General features: G+C 37.2%; 1 protein-coding gene across 4 annotated transcripts in view; it reads left to right on the top strand.

Moving 5' to 3' along the window:
- The window catches only part of frmd4a (FERM domain containing 4A), a 157,746-nt gene that overhangs the window by 52,201 nt on the left and 83,345 nt on the right, over positions 1-22,200 (top strand). Inside the window, exon 1 of one of the 4 annotated variants that reach the window (XM_089135498.1) lies at positions 14,009-14,029. The exons of 2 other annotated variants lie outside the window; for them this stretch is intronic. In XM_089135498.1, the coding sequence (XP_088991624.1) occupies positions 14,012-14,029 (18 nt within the window). In that variant the 5' untranslated portion in view covers positions 14,009-14,011. Of the gene's footprint in view, positions 1-14,008; positions 14,030-21,480; positions 21,875-22,200 lie in introns of those variants that run through there. One more of the 4 variants, XM_039650515.2, reaches the window with a different exon arrangement.

Below are 22,200 nucleotides of genomic sequence, written 5' to 3'. Positions count from 1 at the left end.
TATCAAAGAATTGTGTTAGCAGTTATCAAGGTAGCATTTATTAAATTAGCTTTAAAGCTAAGTTTCCACTATTTAAAGGGGGGTACAATGGTGTTTCATGTATTCAGAGTTGTTTACAGTGTTAAAGAGATGGATTCTCAATCTCATGCTAATCATGGCCAAAGTTAAAAAATATATATTTTGGACGAATAACGGAGAATATCTGTATCGAAAATCTTACTTCCAGGTTGGTACAAGTTTCGGCTCTTTTTTTTTCCGATCTAATGACGTAGACGAGAGTGTAACTCCTTAAATGAGTATTTCTCTTGGAAAAGCGCGCCTGCGCACATGTCGGCCAGAGGAGAGCAACACCGCGAACATCTACGCGCTTCAACAGGAAATCATCAGCACCGTTGCATAGGAATTGTTCAAGAATGTCTTCAAATACATTTGTTTAGCGGCCACTGTAGGTGTTTGTTTACAACACACACAAATGTTGTGAGTTAAAACTCGAGCATGACATGGTGTTCTAAAAACACTGCGCTCAAGTTCAAATGATTTCTACTTTTAAAAAAACTCCCACCTCAGTCTGCATCAAACTACACTTCCCACATGTACAACTTTTAAGGAAAAAATAAAAATAGGACAACAAAGTTAAAATTTGTCAAGCAAATCGTTAAGCAAATATAAGTCATTGCCTACAGTTGCTACGCTATCTCACTACCAATTCGTACGAGTGATTAAAAAGTGGCTAATTCGCACTAATTCATACAACCTCACTCGTACGATTTGTCCAAACCCACGTGATGGGTAAGTTTAGGGGCGGGGTCAGGGGTAGGTCATTCGTACAAATTCATACGAATTGGCCAATTCATAAAATATGTACGATTTAGCAAAAATCGTACTAATTCGTACGAGTGAGGTCGTACGAATTGTTACGAATTAGCCACCTCATAAAATTCGTATGAATTCTCGTGAGATCGGGTTGACAGTTCCTGTAAACACCACATAGAGACGTCCCAGTCTTTGCTGCTGGTGCTCGTCTTCAATTTCAGCCTCGGGATCAAAAATGTATGGCTGAATCTGATTGTTATGGTTTGACATTTTGTAGATACGAAGGATGCAATAATACTCTATAGGTACTTAAGATTAACATCAGATTGGCTGAAACTGAGTACTTCCATTTAATCTCATTGCAGTCTAGGAGAAACAACTGAGATGTTGAAGAGATCTCAGTTGTGGTGTTTATGTATGTCGTCACTCGTCAGTGTGTCAGCTTCGCTTCGTACTTCAGATGCATTCGACAACAGTGTGTTAGGACACTGCCGCTGTCTTTAAAGTGCTTTAATCCCATCCCATAATCCTCTGTCCCTGATCTGAGATGTAACTGGGCAGGTGCGCTCCGTCATGTGTGATCAAAGTCTGATGTTCCTGTGAAGGAGCGAAGGAGATTTGAACTGATTTCTGTGAACTGAAATTTTTTATTATTTTTTTTTTTCTAGATAAGAGGGAGGACTCACAAACTAAAATATAGGAGTCTATATTTTTTGTCTCCTTCCTCAAAATTAACATGCCTCTGGGGTGAGTGAATGCTAATCTTGTAACATGTTCTCAGTCACTGCCTCAAGTAAGACTCCACACACACACACACACACACGCACACCGCTGCAGGACACAGTTCAATGACTCTTGGATTCAGGCACAATGTCAGATATCTCCCTGCATCTCCCCAGAAGAAGCAGAAGTCATGTTATAAATAGTCAAATGAGCTCTGAAGGGTGTAGTGACTGATTTTCGCTGCATAAACCGTTACATTTACTGAGCGCTAGTTGTAATTATGACCTAGATTCAGTATGGTTGTATGAATGGCCAGCAGAGTGCGCTGTGAGATGAACACACACAGGCAGATTCAGACTGTCACACACCACTATATATTTGAAATGGCATAGTACCATACTACTTGTACTACAACTACTACTAGTATGCAATAGAGCATACTGTGTGGACTACTGTATCCCATAATGCAATGCATTTAGATTCCATTAGATTGTCAAACCATCATTTAAAAAAAATGTGGATGAAAAATGGGCCAAATAACCAAAAAATATAAAATAACCTTCACCTTTATTCCTTTCAAGATGATAAATGGATGCTATTAAATGAGGTCAAAGCATCCGTGTAGCATACCACTATTTAAAGACTGCAATAGTTTTTCCTCCCTGTTGTGACAAATATCTGAGTAAAATGGTTTTCCGAAGAAGAAAAAAAGTAATACATTTTTTCATTTATTTGAAATATATTTTTTGTGACATTATAAATGTCTTTACTGTTGAATTTGATGATAAATACTGAGTGTATATTTCCAAAATAATAATTATACGCCATCCAATTAAGCATGCAAGTTGTTGTTGATGGTGAGATCAACAACAATGTATCTTAGTTTGAAATGTTACTTTTGCAGTCTCATACTGTTTTTACAGTATCCAGATATACTGTACAATATGTAGAAAGCAATACACTAGTATTTAATTCCAAACCACTGTACAGTGTAGGACAGAGAGGAGACACAGAATAACCTTTGCAGTTTTAAATAGAGCAGAAATTCATCTACCTAAAGCATTCGGCAGACTGCCAGTGTAAATACACACATCCATCCAATCTCATGAGTGTGTGCTTAAACTGCTGACACAGAATGTGGTCTGGGGTCAGAGTCAGGGTCGAGGTTAAAGCCAGAGGTCAGGTGACAGATGACCCTCCTGAGGTTTAGCTCCACGGAAAGTTTAGTTCATGCACAGAGCAGAGAGATGAAATGATTATGCTGATGAAACCGTTGATGTTGTTTTTGTTGATTAACTGTAAAGCTGTACATACATACTGCATATATGTTCACGTGTTTGTTTGCATATTTGACTCATAGTAAAAAAAAAACACTCAGGCCAACGTTGGACTATAACCTCTATACACACACAGAGAGAGAGAGAGAGCTACCTCATCCATCTTTTTAATGCCTGACATTGAGCATGTGTGTCTGTGTGAGCGAGAGAGCAGTAAGGTTAGGGCTGTGTCAAAATGACTTTTGTTTTATTCAATAACCGTTAAAGATGAGTTTTATACAAGGTCCAGCCCAGACACACACTCATAAATCACATTGTGTGTGTGTGTGTTCTTGTGAGGTGGGGGTACATCCCTACTTAAAAAAAAGGCTAAAAGGATAAGTGTGTGTGCTTGTGTAATTGATGCCCTCTGTCCTGGTGCATCTGCCAGAGTGTAGCATGTGTCTGAGAGATGCATCATGATTAATAATTACCACAGGCATTGCTACCTCAACTCCTCTTGCTCACACATACACAGATTTTGTTCATTTTGCTTCGTTTGTCTAGACAAAACACAAGTGAAATGTCAATATCTTGATTTGGTCTCAAAAGTTTTTTTTTTTTTAAGAATAAAGCAATATCACACTCGTTGTGAACTTTAATTACATAAGGAATCTTTATTTTTAGTCACATACAGACAAACTAACACATAGATAACATTAGAACTTTCAATACACTCAAATGCTGATAAGTGTGGACCAAATGAACCAGCGCTGTTCTACCTTCTTCATTCTTTCATTCTTCAAATAAAATGACCAGTGTGAGTATTAATTCAGCACTTGCGGGTAACGTTAGTTCGATAGAATTAAATGTCCTTATTCCTTTATATCCGTGGGACTCACGTTTGACGGTGATATCTCTTATTAGCAATCACAACCTGCTTCATACCCAGTGGTGGAATGTAACGAAGTACAAATACTTCGTTACTTTACTTAAGTACATTTTTCACGTATCTTTACTTTACTTAAGTACAATAAATAGTGCATACTTTTTACTTTTACTTCGTTACATTTTGCAGCAATTATTATACTTTCTACTCCACTACATTTCTACAACTTCTGTTACATTTTCGTTACATTTTCTGATCAGTTTTTCCCCTGCCAAAACGTCATCTGACCATCCGTTCGTTGCACGTTTGTCTCACCAGTGACGTTTGGTTGCCATAGATACAGTATATTAACCCGGTCACACTAAATGCGTCTCGCACGCAGTGTGTTTATCATGCAACTCATAGGCGAAAATTAGTTTTTACGTGCATAGGAAACGCACCGTGTGTAATATATGTTTGGTTAGGATTATGGCAAGCCAAGAGGTTCAGAATTACATCATAAATGAATCGCGTTTACTGCCAAACATAGTTATTAACATATAGTAAGGATAAGCATGATATTGCCTAATTGCAAGCTTGTTTCAGAAATGGTGACATTTTTTTCCCATCATTATTGAACATCGTTATAGGAGTAGGCTATTAGGTTGAATGAGTTAGAATTAAATGTTTTATTAATTATTAGAAAATAGACATTAAGATAATAAATTGTTATGCAAGTACTTTTACTTTTAATACTTAAAGTACATTTAAAATAAAGTACTTTTTACTTTTTACTTAAGTATGGTTGTCATTGTGTTACTTCTACTTTTACTAAAGTAAATATTTATCTGGGTATTTGTACTTTTACTTAAGTACTGAGATTCAGTACTTCCTCCACCACTGTTCATACCACAGTCATGTTAAAAAGCATGTTTTCACTCATCCATAAACATTATTAAATCCATCAGCATGCCAGCAAGTTCCATCATTCCACTTATCACTGTGTCATCAACCTACGCCTTTGTTATTGTAAGAGGTTAGCGACCCCTAGTGGCTAAAAAAATTACATATTGTAGCTTTAAAATTAAATTAATTTACTCACCCTTATGTCATTCCAAACATATATGACTTTCTTCTGGAACGCAAGTTTCAGCTGTTTTTGTCCATACAATAAAATTCTCCATTGACTTTCATTGAATGGACAAAAAAGTGAACTATCACAAACTATCCATTTAAGCTTAGCGTTGCAACAAATTTCAAGAATTATACTCATGATATTATATACTCATGAAGGTAAAATGATATTATATATTTTATATATTATATTATATATATTATATTTGAAGGTCCTGTTGTTCCGTTGGGCATGTTGGGAGAATGTGTGTAAGTGAGGTCAAAGCTTGTCTGTGTTTTGAATGCTTTAGAGATGGGGTGGGTGTATTAGACACTCCCCCTTCACCAGATCACTCACACATCTCTGGTTTTATTCATGGTCTTGCTCATTGCTCATTACTTCAGGGAGGGTGTGCGTCACACTGATGGATCACCTAGTGATTTGATTGGCAGATCCCTGGAGATATCATTTTCAGATGGGACACCCCACTGATCTACAGAGTGAGTGTCTTTTAAATTGAAATATGGTAATGCACGACAAGTCCACGACGCTGGCTGACATTTTCATGGCTCGTTTTAAATCTCACTCTCTCTCACTGTCTTTTTTTCTCTCGGACACAAAATGGCCTTTATTGGAATCCACTGTCCGGCAAAAGACAGCCGGGGATCCCGACGTGAAATCCACAAAAGACGTGACATGAAAAAACGACAAAATGTCAACAGAAATTAGCATATTTATTTTGCCAACAAAGCAACTTTGCAGCAGTTACTAGACATCACAGACACGCCAGTGAGAATTCGTCAAGAACGCAGAAGCTCAAGGCATAAAATGTTAGTATTTCCCTCATTAGGAAAGCTCAACAGGGGAGTGAAGGTAGATAGTAATAATGAACACGCACACACCTGCACCTGCTCATTAAAAACAAGAGAGAATGACAGATGGAGAACAAGAAGGGTGCTGCACAGATGATAATGAGGTGTTGTGGGAGGAGACAGGCATGATTTGTGTATCATAAATGTATCATGTTTTTTTTTTTTTTTGCCCTTGCTGATATGTGGGAAAAAAATATGTGGCCAAGGATTTACTCCTTCTTTTCAAGAATTTGTGGCCATGATTGATATGCATGCTTGTGTGAAACATGCGCAGTTCTCAACATTGATAATATAAAAAATGCAGTTTTGACATCACAGGAATAAATTACATTTTGAAGTATAATAAAATAAAAAAGTTTGATTAAATAAACGAGAATAGCAAATCTATTAATGGTAAAAAAATAAAATAAAATAAAATAAAAACATACATCTTGAGTTTTCACAACAACCCAGCCTGCTGGGTTAAAATGTCATTGTGTTAAAATAACCCAGCATGGTTTCTGTCCAATATTCACCCAGCGCTGAGTTGCCAATTTGGTTGCTTTTAATCCATGAATTTTTAGTGTAGGCATGAGATCAATCATGAATGTGTAGCCTATATTATGGATTTAATAAAGTTATTAACTAGCTTTCCTAGTCGCTTTCAGTAAATGAACGCGTTTGAGAAAATGATTCATATGGTAAAGTTGACCAGTTCAGTTGACCCCATGTTTACTTCACTGACAGACAAAATTGAAAATCCTATACCAGTCAAAGCACAGCTTTAGGAGGGGAAGAGACAGGGCAAGATAAAAGCATAGAGAAAAAGAGTGTGACGCTGATAAGGAGAGAAAAATAATCAGCAGCCCACTGGTTTTAAAGCTGTTGTTATCCATTTTTTTGACCTTCGAAACTTAAAGAGATTCTTCTTTTTTTTTTAAAAAAATAGGCTCATTTTACAACTCCCCCAGAGTTAAACTGTTGAGTTTGAATCCATTCAGCCGATCTCCGGTTCTGGCGGTACCACTTTTAGCATAGCTTAGCATACATCATTGAGGTGCACAAGACCATTAGCATTTCTCCCAAAAAAATTACCACGCTACAATTACGACGCTGGCTGACGTCAAAATGTTCATGGGGGAAACCTTCCAAACCCCTTAACTAGCCCACTTAACATTCAGGACCTCATGGATTAAAAAAAACCTTGCCATATGCATGTTAATGAAACTAGTTAATATTGAGCATTAGACCCTAAACTAAAGGGTTGCTTTTTTTTTTTTTTAATCATACCCTCATTTGGGACCGAGCCCCCCTAAAATGAAAATCCTAGAATCACCCCTGTCTATATCATAAAAAATGAATTGTCAGATTATTGTCTCTCAGTTGTAACATAAATGTGTTTGCTGCTTCTGGATTGGGTCTCTTTCAAAATTTAAAACCCGTGTGGCCTTGAGCCAAAAAGTTTGCCCACCCCTGCCCTGCGCTATATTATAGCATTTTGGCGGGGGGGTTTTTCTCAGAAATATGTCATTCCATTCTAATTGAACATGATGAGACTTTTAAGAGCTGCAGCCAAAACGCACTGATGTCATTGTGCCAAAAAGGCACTGAGCTGCAAATTGCACAATTGTCACAATATTTAGAGTGGGAGCTTAGAGTCTGTATGACAGTTACCCTGGAATGAAAACCACAAAAACAAAATTTACACTGGCTGTTGGGGACATATAATAATTATAACTGGGTGTTGTCGTTCAGAAGTTAAGAGTTATAGCAGATGAATTGGCATCTAACTGAAGTCAAACCGGACGTTCAAGTATGAAGCAACAGCAGATAAAGTGATACAAATTGTAATTAAGGATGTTTAGAAATGTTCCCTTTAAAGTATGTGTTGACATCAGATAAATCTTTTGCGCTCGCACGCATGCACGCATCCATCTATCTATCTATCTATCTATCTATCTATCTATCTATCTATCTATCTATCTATCTATCTATCTATCTATCTATCTATCTATCTATCTATCTATCTATCTATCTATCTATCTATCTATCTATCTATCTATCTATCTATCTATCTGTCATCTACCATCTATTTGGTGTTCTATCTGTCATTCTATCTATCATTCTATCTGTCATTCTATCCTTCTATCTATCATAGTTTTTCTCAAGAAACCTCTCCTCATTACATACTTCATTTTGCTTCATTTATAAGTACATGAATTATAATTGTTGTTTCTTTTGTCATTGTCATTATGCAGAACATTTGCATCTGTTTGGTGACTCAATGATATTTTAGGTGATCATTATTGAATATTTAATTGTCAGTGTTTTGCTTGGATCTGGCTGTATAGCTAGAGGCACAATTTATGCACACACTTCAGGTGTTTATGAACACTGATCCTTTGGTTCACCTCATGCATGAAATTGGTTTATGTGATTCAGAATGTCGCTTAGATGAGTTAAAGATCGGATGAACACACACACACACACACACACACACACTCCATCTCTCTTCAACACATGCAGTTATGCAGTCAAGAGTGTTGTATCTTTGAAAGGTGGTGGGTCAGAATGCACTATAAATTGGCAGTCAGATTGAGTTTAATGATTTTTATTCAGTGTCTTCTATGGTTTTCAGTAATAACCTCTGAAGTAAAGATGATGATTGTATGAATGACAGTATAAAGTATAAAATACATAGAATTGTAAATTCATTTACATATAGATCTTTTTATTTACATGACCATTTTGCATTTTAATTTTACATGTTTGAGTTTACTTTGAAAACCCACATCTTTTAGTTTACTTTTTGAATTTACATTTTTATCCACTTCTTTTACATTCAGCTTTATGACTTACCTGCCACTTTACATTTCAAATTTAATTCAAACTTTGTATTCTGTTTGAATTTGATTCAATATTCCAATCCACATTTGACTTTTACATTCCATTGTGCATTTTTTTTATTTTAATTTTAATTTACACACTAATACACAATGAATATACAGTATGTTATTCCACTTTAAATTTGATTTTAAATTAGCTTTACATTTTAAACTTAAATTACATGTCACGTTTGAATTCACATTCTATTATGAATGCTTTTGAATTTATATTGTGCTATAGTCTAGCATATGTCTTTATATTCTTTTTTAAGCAGCACCGAAGGGAGATGAACGGACACACACATACACGATACCGTTTATGTGGGCTTATGTTGCAGTGATTGTAATAGTGTATTCTTGTGCAGCATGTGTTAAGTTAAGAAGGTGTGTGTGTGTGTTTCCTTTGGGAGTCTCCTGACATGCTCCTGCTGTAACTTTAATGCCTTTTTTAAAATAACCCAGACTGTTTAATTTATAAGAGGATCCTTGCGAAATTCTGGAAAAGATGTTGTGTGTGTTGGTGCGTCGTTCTGAATTCTGTTCTCAGTATAAAACTGGGCAGAGTTTAGTAGGGCAGAAGAAAATGATGACTTGTGACTCACCACTGTGTGAGATTCACTTACACAGGTTCCCATCGATGGTGTGTAGGCATGTGTATAGAGTGTATATATATGTGTGTGTGTGTGTGTGTGTGTGTGTGTTTGAGAGAGAAGCAAAAAGCTCTATATAGGTCAGAGAGCCAATACTGACTCAGGTGGAAAAGTAGAGCATTATGGGTTGTGTCTGACATACAGACAGAATAAGAATAATCAGTAAGAATAAACTATGAATGGAATGAAAGATGACTGAAGGAGTGTGAGGATATCGGTTTACACTGCCGCAGTCAAGGTCACCTTGATACACAGAAAGAAACACAGAGAGTACAGAGAGCTCTTTATTACGCAAACACACACACATACAGTGAAGAATGCATTTTCAAATTATGTGGTTTGTTGACTGACATCACATCACATTATTGCACATCACAGAATACTTGATTACAATGTTATTTCTGTGTAGTGCGTGACTTAAAAAGTGCATCGTGTTAGAGTAGGTTAAGAGCAATTGAGATGCAAACCACTTAGTGGACTTGTGATTTAGACTCTTGACCTCAAGACTATTTTAGGGGTTAAAATGGACACACAAAGTGCTTAATCCTGTTTTCAAGACATGCAAGCTGAGAGTGAGAGAAAAGGAGATAAATATACAGTATGTAATGCATGGGCATAATATATGTATATCCATTATATATTTAATTTATAATAGCAACACTTAAGTTTATGGTCCAATTCTCACTATTATCTATTTTTTTTGTTAGCATACTACTAAAATATTGACTCTTTATAAATGCTTATAAAGCACATATTCATTTCTTATTCTGCATGACCATTCTACATGCCTTAATCCTACACAATATCTAAACTTAAAGGGATAGTTCACTTTAAACGTAATTTTTATATGTTTTAGCTTACCTCAAGGGGATCCAAGATGTAGGTGTCTTTGTTTCCGCAGTAGTTTCAATTTTGATATTTTTAGGTCAAACTGTTGTTGTCTGTCAATCATATAATGCAGGTCTATGGTCACCACCTCAAAGAGCATGCATAGAGAAGTCCAAATTAAACATGATTTAATGACTCGTAAATATAAGTACACATTGATGGCCTAAGACACGAAACATAATTTATATCGTTTTTACCTCATGTAACCACAGACACGTCCAAGTCATCTAGCGCTTTGGTCTGCGCAAGTGCCAAGATCACTTGGACGTGGCTGTGGTTACAAGAGGTAAAAACAATATAAATACTGTTAGTTTTCTCATACAAACCGCTCGTTTCGTGTCTTGGGCCATCAATGTGTACTTACATTTACGAGTCATTAAATCATGTTTAATTTGGACTTTTCTGTGCATGCTCTTTGAGGTGGTGACCATAGACCTGCATTATATGACTGATAGACAACAACGGTTTGACCTAAAAATTTCCAAATTGAAACTACTATGGAAACAAAGACACCTACATCTTGGATGCCCTTGAGGTAAGCTAAAACATACCAAATATTAATTTCAAAGTGAACTATCTCTTTAAGAACTACCTTAATAACTATTAATAAGCAATAATTAGGAGTTTATTGAGGAAAAAGTCATATAACATTTTTGCTAGAATCCTCACTAATTTTAATTCCATTCTGCCATTCTGTTGCTGTCAGTGTAAACACTGAGATGTTTGTTGGCAAAATTGTCTGTCTATGTGCCAATGTAAATAATGCCCCACCTACCTCGATGTAGGAGGACAAACACTAAATAGATGGATACAATGAATCAAACAGAACTGATGTGAGAGCTTGTTTTGGCCCTCTTTACTCCTGATGTCAGTGGGCGAGTATGTGGTTGTGTAAAATGTCAGGCTGATAGGGTTCTTTGGCTGAACAATGATTAGAGTTAGTTAGAGTAATGTATTAAACCCCTAATAAAGTCATTTAGACTTACACTCAATTGTAAGTTATATAGGAAAAAATAGATATGTCAAAAATAAAAAACCCAATATGTACAGCAGTACCATAGTGGATTAGGGGAGTGATGTTTGTCAGTTAAGAAAAGCTGGAAAGAGGCTTTAGGTCAGGACTAAAACGGTTCACCTAAGTCTTTCTCCTCTCGTGTGTGTGTGTGTGTGTTAAGCCTAGAAGAGCGCGTGAGAGTGGCTGCAGGTCGTGTTTGCATGTGCACTGAAGAGTCTGGCTGACAAATGTTGTTTCTGAACCAAAAACGAGACTGAGTTGCGAAGGTAATTTGCTGAATGGATGTGGACAGTCAGAACATGGTCAGAGCGCATTGGATATCTGACTGAAGGCTGCGTTTAATCGAAAAATGTGCTCTGGTCTGGTGAAGATGTTGGCTGTGACATTGAACATGAACAGCAGGAAGTTTGAGTCTTTCCCAGAGCAGAATGAAACAATTCACGTGACAGTGAAGAAGAGTGTCTTCCTGGACTAAAAACTAAAGTTGGCCATGTTCTCATTTATGGTAAGAAAGCATTTTACAGTTACACTAGAAAAGTGTAAGTGCCAGAGTTTTGCCCTGCAGTTAAGGTGTGTGGTTTTTAATGCATTGATATACTATAGGGTAAGAGTTCTGTTCTAAACCACATAATTATAATAAGCATAAGCATTATGATGTTGGTTTGTTTACTTTTTGAAATGTCAATTGAAGAAAATGCACAGAAATACACTTGGATGTTCATGATATCACTTTTGAGCTCTGCAGATAAGTTGCCTCAGCAGCGTCAACGGTCATTATCATCCAGATTACAGGGTCAAGGGGTCAACAAGGCTTCAATTGTCACTTTAAAGTGAACCTACCTGTCATTTTCAAGAAGGTCAGAGGTCAACACTCTTACAAGTCATTGTTGTGCTTGCATCAGTCATGTCATCTTATCTGGTCATTTGTGTAGTTAGTTAACACACTGAATATTACCTCCACCTGTCTTTAAGAGAGAGTTTTAATCTACTGCTGGCCGTGTCCCTCATAATGGGGGACATTGGTCTGCAGGCCTTCAGCCATGGTTAAAAATGGGTTGATATGGACATTTAAAAGTTTGGGGTCGGTAAGATTTTTCAAATGTTTTCGAGATAATCCACTCCAAGGCTGCATTTATTTGATCAACAATACAGTAAAACAGTAAAAACTTAAAATGTCATTACAATTTAAGGTTTATTCCTGTGATGACAAAGGTAAAATTGTTCGTTTCATCATTATTACTCCAGTCTTTAGTGTCACATGATCCTTCAGACTCTAATATGCTGATTTGTTGCTCAAGAAACATTTATTATTATTAACAGTTTTTGCTGCTGCATATTTTTGTGGAAACTGTGAGAAGTTATTAGGATTCTTTGATGAATAGAAAGGTCAATAAACAATTAATCTGAAATACAATTTTTTTTGTAAAAAAAAAATGTCTTTACTGTCACTTTAAAACAATTTAATGTATACTTGATAAATAAAAGTATTCAATTATCAAGTTAAAAAAATCTTAACTGACCCCAAGCTGACCCTTTATGCTAATGTCCACTATAGCTGCCCTTTGTGGAGAATGAAACACATTCCACCGCATTTAGTTTTATTTCTGGCACATTTTGTATTGTGTAAAATTAGGCGTATGTAGAGTATCAAAATTTTAAGAGTGAACAAGTTTCAATTGTATTCAGATCTAAACATGCCTCAGTGCTGTTAAACCATTGCATACTTCTCCATGGTATATTAAGACATGAGGAAATCTGTTTCTATGGTATTTGGCTCTATAAAAAGAAGCTCTTTTAAAACGCTAAGACCTCTTATAATTTTTCATTATGCAGAAGATTAGGTTCTGATAGTGAGAAGCATACATGAATGCATTCAGAATATGGCCGCCTCAGCTTTTGGTTTTGCATTTTACAAGATAAGGCCTGTTTAACTGATGTATGTAAGTGTATGTGTGTTTTCTGAGTACACTTTAAACTTGTGACTCAAATGGAGTCATATCCTGCTATTTATAATTACACCCCTGTGGGTTATATCTCATCACTCTATCTCATATTCTCCTCATATTGAGAAGACTAATCGCATTGCATGCGACGTAAACAGTGGTAAACTCTCGATCGCTTACATAAGTTGGAGAGACTCGGCACATTGCCTTGTTTTGTGGACGAGGCATCACAGAGACATTCTTGGCCCTTCGTTAATGGGCAACACAAAGCCGCATTGATCAGAAGGCCAGTGTGAATGAGACGGGCATTAGACACAAACACCCTCGCGGGTCCTCCTCATCCTCTTGGTCCCGGTGCACAATGGGGTCTACTGTGGGTCCACTGCCTCCAGGAAGAGGCGGACACACTGTTCCACACACACATAGACTGCTGGTCATCCTCAGTAATGAAGTTTTGTCCTTATGTGAAGTGAGCTGGACGGTCTGTTCTTGTCTCAGTGATGTCCTGCGTGTGAAAGTGTTCACGGCTGGTGGAAGACTATGAGCGACTTAGGTGTCATGTGGTTGTCTTATGGTGCAGTCTTCCAAGAATTGAGCCAAAGAAGGGGAGGTCTTCATGTGGATGTTCAGAAACGCATAGACTAGTTAGAGCTTTTTTCTGGATCTGGAGTCCAGTCGGACACAATCCTATCCGGGATGGACCTCTGAGGAGCACAGTCAAGAGAACTTTGGTGTGGTCCTCTGTGAGCCAGATGTCTTTTGGCTGTTATAGAGAACTTTGATTAAAAGAAAGGATTTTAGACATTGCATGTGGATATGTCGACGTTCCAATTATGGATGGTCAGATTTTTGGAAACTGCGGTGTAGTGCGCAAACATTTTATGTAAGCAACCTTGTTATCGTCATATTTGGAGTTATCATCAGTTCATGTTGAGTTGGTTGACTGCATAAGCCATCATGACACTGGCAGCAAGACTTGATGACCTGGAAACAACTCTGGAGCACATGCTAATGGACGTGTTTGTAAGTCAAATTAAGTTCTTTTTCTCTTTTTGTTTCTTTCATTCTCCTCTACACTTTTAAAAATAAAGGTTCCCAATGGGCTTTTCACATTGATGCTGTTGAAGAACCCTTTTGGGTTCCTCAAATAACTTTTCTGTTCAAAAAATATAATAATATTTCTTAGTGTGAAGAACATTTGAACAAATCTTTTTCCACTATAAAGTGTCTTAAAACATTTCATTGATGTTAAAAATTCTTTATGGAACCATATATGCCAGTAAGCAAACTTTAATTTGCCTTTTGTGTAACAAAAAATGGCAAAAATATAGGGACAGCTCCATGATATTCTTTGAAGTAATTTGGAATAAGATGTACACTGTAAAAAAATTTGTAATTTGTAATCACAACATTTTTTTCTTTTGTCAAATCAACTTAAATAATTTATGTAGTTCAGATAACATATTTTGAGTTTCTGATGATTAAAGCAATCTTCTTCATTGTATTAACTCATTTTTTCCATTTCAATGAACTTACATTTTTAAGGCAACCAGGTTACTTAATTTTTTAAGTTAAACCAACAATATTTACCAACAATTACAGTAAACAAAAAACAGAAACAGACCATATATGCTATTTATAAATACCATATATGGTCTGTTTCATTTTTGTTTACTATAGTTTGTATAGTTCTCCCCAAAATGAAAATTACGTATAAATATTTGGACCCTATTCCCTTTGGAATTTTCATTTGGGGTGAACTATTGCTTTAGGGTTTGAGTTTTTTCTTCCATCTGATGTTGGCTTTTGCTGTGTGCTTCATCTGTGACTGCAAGGTGGTGAAAATGATGATGCTGATGAAAAAAGTTTATGCTGAAGTTTCACTTCTGTAAATAATTAAATCATCTCACATGAGTGAGACACCGCAGGCCTGACAGACTTTCGCAGTGCAATCTGGTTGTTTGTGTAACTGTTCATGTGTGCCAGTTAAAGAAAAACTGCTGTAAATTCCATGATTATGATTGTTGCACTGAAACATACATTTTAGCCTGGTGGACAATAAAACAAGTGCATTTTTTTTAAAGACTTGCATTAAAAGAGGGATTTAATCTTGTAGGGTGGGACACTTTTTCCTTGGTGGGCGAGTAAGCAACTAATCAGAGTACATAGAAACGCCTAGATCACCCTATTTTGGACTCTTAAGAAAATCTAGTTGTCTGTGCGAGTAAATGAAAGAAAACTCATGTTTGAATACAATCAGCATGTCTTTCCTTATATTTCTGTTTAATGACTTTGACAATAATTAGATTTGTAGACTCTGTGAGCTGAACAGCATATGTCTCTCATCAAGAGCCTACGGTGTCTTCAGGAAGTCTGAGAACAAAGCTCTGATTATTTTTACCCAACCGGTTTATAATCCCTTTATTTTAATCTCCTGACGTAAGATTTCAACAATTCCTCTGATGTTATTTTTGGAAAAGATTAATTTTGTTCCAGACAAAAAGTTTGATTTCCGTGAAACAGTCTGTCACATTAAAAACTGGTTTTGGTGATGGGTGATGTTCTGTCGTTAGATCTTTTAGGAGCAAATAATGAAGGTTATTTTCCCAGAGATGTATGCTGTCGGAAGCATTTTATTTAAGGGTGTGATGTAATTGGACTTTTAAGTAAATAAGAATTTGAGGTAGATCTTGCTCTTGAGTTTCTACACTCCGTTCAAAAGTAGGGGTGTTTTGTGCTTACCAAGGCTGCATTTATTTGATCAAAAATAAAGTAAAAACAGCAATTTTGTGAAATATATTAACCATTTAAATAACCATTTTCTGTTTTGATATATTTTAAAATTGAATTAAATTTTAAAAATAATGTATTCATTTTCAGCATCATTACTCCAGTCTTCAGTGTCACATGACTCTTCAGAAATGGTGATGTATTATAATAATGTTGAAAAAAGTTGTGCTGCTTAATTTTTTTGTGGAAATATTAATAAAATCAGGGTTCTTTGATGAATAGGAAGTTTCAGAATAGCATTTATCTAAAATGGAAAACTTTTGTAACGTTATAAATATTTTCCCTTTCCTTGCTTGCATCTGTTATGTTTAGTTTTGATTAGTTTGATTGTTTTAGTTTGGTTTCCCCTGTTACTATTTGCCTGTGTTCTAGTTCCTTGTTAGTTTCCATATTTTACTCATCCGTTGTCTTGTGCTGCGTCCCAATTCGCATACTGTACTATCCGTCCAAATAGAATTTGAAAATAGACTTAGTAGTACGTCCCAAATCGAAGTATGTTTAAATGAATGTTCCAAAGAGACCTGGATGGTCTACTATATCTGGTCAGAATCCGAAGTGCACTCTCTAACGGCTGATATTGACCGCAACCCGAGGATTCGGTTAGAACTACAAACATGAGTGAGAAGTGTTAAACAACTACAGACATGGAGGACACTCGAGTCCAGCAGAGAGGTTTAGATAATGGGGTTTGTTTGAGTGATTAATTATCAGTATCTAATCTGACAAAAATATATTTATTCAATGTTGGTTACATTATATTGCATGTGCAGCACATTGAACTTTTGTAGAGATACATTTAGCCATTAACTTTTAAATGCATTATTGCAAACACATGAGGCGAGTCTCAGCATGAAAGACCCACGACTGGCAGATCGTGCTACAACATTTCTCTCTGAAATGGTAACATATTATATTAGATTGAATGGAAGATTTTAAATGTGACAGATGATTGACAGGGAAGTTTACGGTGATAGGATGCACGGAACAGATCTGTCCGCTAAAGATGACGAAGTAAGCTTGCCCACTCTTATATACTCAAAGTATGTACTTTTTCTTTACAAAAAGAGTAGATACTTTTAGGTCATAGTATAAGTGGGCGAATTGGGCAATATTTCAAATTTCAAATATTTCTAATTAGTGCAAATTTCTAATTAGTTACTCACCTGTTCCCAGTTCCTTTGATTAGTCTCCCTTTGTATTTAAGTCCTTAGTTCCCTTTGTTCAGTGTTCAGTTTCATTTGTGCTAAGCTTATTCCTGTGATCTCCTTCATGTTCTTTGTTTCCTTTTTGGATGTTGATCTCCTTCGTGTGCTCTACAGCCACAGCGTTATAATGTCCTTGCTGAATAAGAGATTTTTTTCGTGTGTTTTATTTTTCCAAATGGCAGAGGGCATGGCCAGTAGTTTGTCGCTTGTCGCCATGGGAACAATAGGGTGGTGTAAAGGGCATAGCTGGCCATGACTCCATTTTATTGGCCCTCCATCACACACACAACTGCACAGTGTGTATGTGAGTCCCCCAACAGTAACAACGTCCAACTGGAGGACAGGGTGAAACCGGCCACTATAAAGAATGACCGATAAAGCCCATTGTGTATGTTTGTTTGGCTTTGGCTTGTGCGTTTGGCAGCGCTGCAGTGTTGTGGTGTATTCAGTGACTTCTATTGTAAATGCACCTCATGCACAAAGCACTGTCCTAATGTTTCAGCCTGAAGAAACTGCAGGTTCTTTCTTTCATGTTTTCAGCTCACAAAGCAATGGCACCCAGTATTCAAACTTTCCACCAGGGACAAAACAGTCGGTCCATCTGCGCTGTTGATTTGGTATTTAAATAGGTCTTTCGTAGATACTTGTGTGTCTTCATCATGCGTTATGTAAGACGTCTTTCAGTGCATGTAGTGCATGTACTGGTGAAAGGGGTGACTCCCATCATCACATGTATTGTCTGGCAATGATGTTTCTGTCACAAAGGGACCATATAAAGGAAAACAACGCTGCAAAAACTTTATTGCAATTGTGCCTTTATATCTTACGATATGATTTTGTATCTCACAATTACAAACGTATTTCCTATAATTGATTTTTTTATACTGTAACTCATAAATGCAATTTTATTTTATGTTATTGTGAATTTATATCTCAGACTGTCTTGTATTTCTTAAAATTACAACTTGATTTCTCATAACTACTCTTATAATGACATTTTATCTCACACATGCATCTATTTATTTCCCATAATTGTAACTATTTATATCTCATGAATGCTACTTTATTTCCCATAATTGACTTTATATTTTAATCAATGACCCTATCTTACAAGTGCAAGTGTATACTTTATTTCTCATAACTGCCTTATATCTCTCAAAATACTTTTTTCTTATTTTAAACTTTTTCACAATTACGTGTTTTATTTTTTACTCTGAAGTAGAAACTGTTTTCAAAAGAAGGTGAACTGAAAAATATATTAATAACTAACTAAATTATGACTTTGGGTGCTGAAATAGTTTTTTTTTTTTTTTTTTTTTTTGCTAAATACCTTTACTGAGATTGAAGAAAAACAGAAAAAAAAGAACACCAACACTAAAATGCTATAAAATCATTGAATACGGCTTTAAGTCTAAGTGAATATTTGAATATCCTTTGAATATTCTCTCCCGAAACAAATCAGTGTTTCCAAAATCCATCTGCAGCACTTGATAAGAGACATGTGCTTTATTTTAATCAGGAAAATTAAAGTGGCTGTTGATAATTTATAGACTCAATAACCCCAAGAGTGTTATCAATTTGCTTCACTGAAGAATTATTCCAACATGGCCAACAAACCCTTGCTGTCGGCGCTTGTGTTTTCCCTCTTTCTTGTTTCCCTCTTCTCAGCCTCACCCTTTCCCATGGAAAGTATTTTGAAACCCTTTCCTTCTTCTCCATCCAATTGGCTTCCGTTCGCACCAAAGTAGGTCTTATACCGGGTTCAAAACCTCTGAGAAGAGTGTTGGTGTGGATAGATGTTTTTGTGTGTATGTGTGGGGAGTGTTTTGCAATAATTATGGAAATTTATGAAAACTGGCTCTGGATAAGAGCCTCACAGACTGCAATGGACGCCATCTGAAACGCATACACACACACACACACACACACAGTGCCATGGGCTAAGATTACAGGGTGCTGTGTAAACAGGGTCTGGAAGATCCCCTGCAGTCCCAGAACAGAGGCAGAGCTCCAGAACTCCATTAGAACATGTCAGCAAGACTCGAGCAGCCTCCCCCATCCCCTTCCATACACTCTCTTTTGTGTTATTGAGGGTGTTTTATTTGTGTTATTATATTGGATAAATTAACTTAGCCAAAGAGTAAGACTGTGACAGGTTCGTTTACCGTGTTTTGAGTGGTAACATGTTCACCTATTTGCTAAAATGGCCTGTTGTATTGGAGAAAATGCTCAGTCAGGTGTATATACTGTATATACGGTATGTTTTTGAGTTAGTACCCGTACCCCCGGGCGGTTTTTCCACTCTCGAGTTGTATTATGAATGTCACGGTTACACAGGAGGTAATAGCTTGGTTTATAGTGTGTGAGTGGGGAGAGAACCAGTTCAGACGTTGTGACAAATTTGATCAGTTCCCCTGTTCCCCATCTTGGTTTACCACAAAGGCATAATGTAGCTATAAAGAACTGTTCCTCTACATCCATAATATAAGGCAAGTGTGCAAAGAGCCGTCCAAACCCTCGGTGACTTAGCAGTATATGGTAAAAATAGAAACGATTTTTAATATTCCTAATTTAGAGCAGCTACTGAATGAATGATGCTGAGCGGGAATTAGAAGGAAAGCTCCTCTCTCTTTCTCTCTCTCTCTCTCTCTCTCTCTCTCTCTGAATAATTAAAGAGAGAGGGAGGGGGTGAGCAGGCTCCCCAACAGTGCCGAACGGGTCCCCTCTCTGACCAGGGCCCTTAAAATCATCCCAGGGCTCAGAGTGTTTTTTAGTGTGTTACTATGTGGTTGCTAGGGTGTTCTGTGTACTGGCACAAGTCAAAAGAGCCCACTTTTTATGATGACATTTTGTCTGTTTTTTTTTTTGTTGTTGTTTTTTAAATAATTTAATCAAATGTGTTTTTGTATTTGATATTTATGTGAAGTTTTATTAAATTCATCACAATGCATTCTGTGATTGCCTTGACCACAAGGGACCTATGCAGTGCTGCATTAGAAAGTGGTCAAAGCGATCTTAGAGGGCTGAATATCGTTACTGCCTACCTTTTGGAACATCCTTTGTAACGGGAGGAATAGTCCCATTAGAATAGTTCACCCTAAAATTCAAATTCTGTCCAATTCTGTTCACCCCAAAATAAATCATCATTCACTCACCCTTATGTCAGTCCATATATTTTGAATGTCTGTACAATGAAAGTAAGTGGGATCCAGTGTTATTTTGGACCCCCATGACTTTCATTCTAAGGTCAAAAATTAAGGACATTAAGGAAACTAAGGACAATTTATGGTTCAATTATCCCTTTAAAGATGCAGTGTGTATTTTTTAGCGACATCTAGTGGTTTATCCTCACATAGCAAAGCCATAACACAGCGATGTAGAAGAACTAAGTTACATGAAACAATCCAACTACATATTTTACACCACTGACAAGGGAAAAGTCACTACTCACTGTGTTTATCGCTATAGCTTCTAACTTTCTGCGGCTTCATGTAGTGACAAAACGCGTTGGTTCTGTAGCGCTGTTGGCGTTCGGCTAGAAACATGACGTCACAATATGTCGACCCTCATAGAACGGGGTGCCCGTGGTTATGTAGATATAAATGTCTCATTCTAAGGTAATAAAAACATTACGGTTTATTAAGTAAGTTCTTTATACATGACTGAAAACATAGTTATGGATGTCATATTGCATTTCTGTTATTAGATACTCACAATTTTTACACATTGCACCTTTATAATGATATATAGGCAAGGAGGCATGCAACTCACTAGAGGTTTCAAACCAAGATTGATTCCGATTGTTTCTTGAGCATTACAGGATTGTTCGTAAACTCTATTAAATTTTGACGATACGTCAAATCTGTCCAGTGCATTTTCCACACAGACATCTCCCTAAAAAAACGACTTAATATAGCTGTCTGCTCGCTTCATTTAGTTCTGAAGAGCAGAGAAGGACGGACAGGCGTTTAGTGCTGTTTTTAACGTAAAGACATTGTCCCTGACATACTACATACAGCGATCCCTAGTGTGTAATCTTGTTGGCAGCTTGAGGGTATTTTCCCTTTAAATATGTGTGTGTGTGCGTGTGTGTGTAAAGTCTGTCTGGTGAAAGCAGCCATGGGATTTACAGCTAATCTGATCAGCAGATGGCAAAACATCAGATATTCTGTTTGAGCTGGAGAATGGATATTTAACAACACTCTCACACACACTTTATCCCTCGTCATAAACATTGACATATACACAACAGTATGAACTTTGCTATAAACACTCGTGTTCATTCTTGCATAGTGTCACGTGACCTACTGTGTGTGTATGTGATGATACTAATATTAATCCAGTGACCTGGATTGAGTTTGACTGGTGGAAGCGAGGCTGACGTATTTAGAACACACGCCATTCCACAGCTACTTCCAGAGAGAGAGAGAAAGAGAGAGAGAGAGAGACAACAACCTCCCTCCCTTCTGCTCCCTCTCTCTCTCTCTCACTCACACACGCGTCTTGTAAGAAGGCAGTATGAAATCTGCCACAGTATGGGCTGAAGACCATACTGAGGATACCCACCGCTGAAAGACAAAGGCAAAACGAACAGAAAGAGTTCAAGAAACAACAACAAAGAAGTCACGGGCACATTTAAAGCGGGGGAAAAAGGAAAGACAGGCTGGAAAATTGGAGGGAGGGAGCCGTGGAGACGGAGCGAGAGAGAGGAACAACCCGTCTGTCTGTGGCGGGACAGCAGACGGCGAACGCTCACGGACCAGACGCTCACACACACACCATGGTGGTCCAGGCGGCTGTGACGCCCAGTAGGACCCGCAGGCTCCTGCTCAAGCTGCCGGTGGGGACGCTGAGGCGAAATAGCGAGGAGAGGGTAAGACGCGAGATGATCCTTGTGTGTGCACTGAATGCTGGTGGCTCAAGGTTATCAAGGACTGTCACTTGTGTGTTAGTTTGTGCAGCCGAGGAGAAAATTGAGATGATTCGCTGTTTATGTCTTGATATAATGGACGTGCACCTGCTTGAATCCTTCTGTAATTCTCTGTGAATTGTGTTGGTTTAATGCTCTCATGAGGGGTCTCTATCATCGCTTTGGCTTTCTGAGGTCTACAGTTTGGATGACTGTGAAAAGTGTTGCATAATAGTGTTTGTTCACTGAAGATAACAGGTATCCCCTAGAAATCAGCATGATTATCCCAA

The sequence above is a fragment of the Pimephales promelas genome, chromosome 10 (genome assembly GCF_988280905.1).
Source record: "Pimephales promelas chromosome 10, fPimPro1.hap1.1, whole genome shotgun sequence".
Taxonomy (NCBI): domain Eukaryota; kingdom Metazoa; phylum Chordata; class Actinopteri; order Cypriniformes; family Leuciscidae; genus Pimephales; species Pimephales promelas.
The sequence above is the reverse complement of the archived record's forward strand: the minus strand, read 5'-3'. Positions and strand labels throughout refer to the sequence as shown.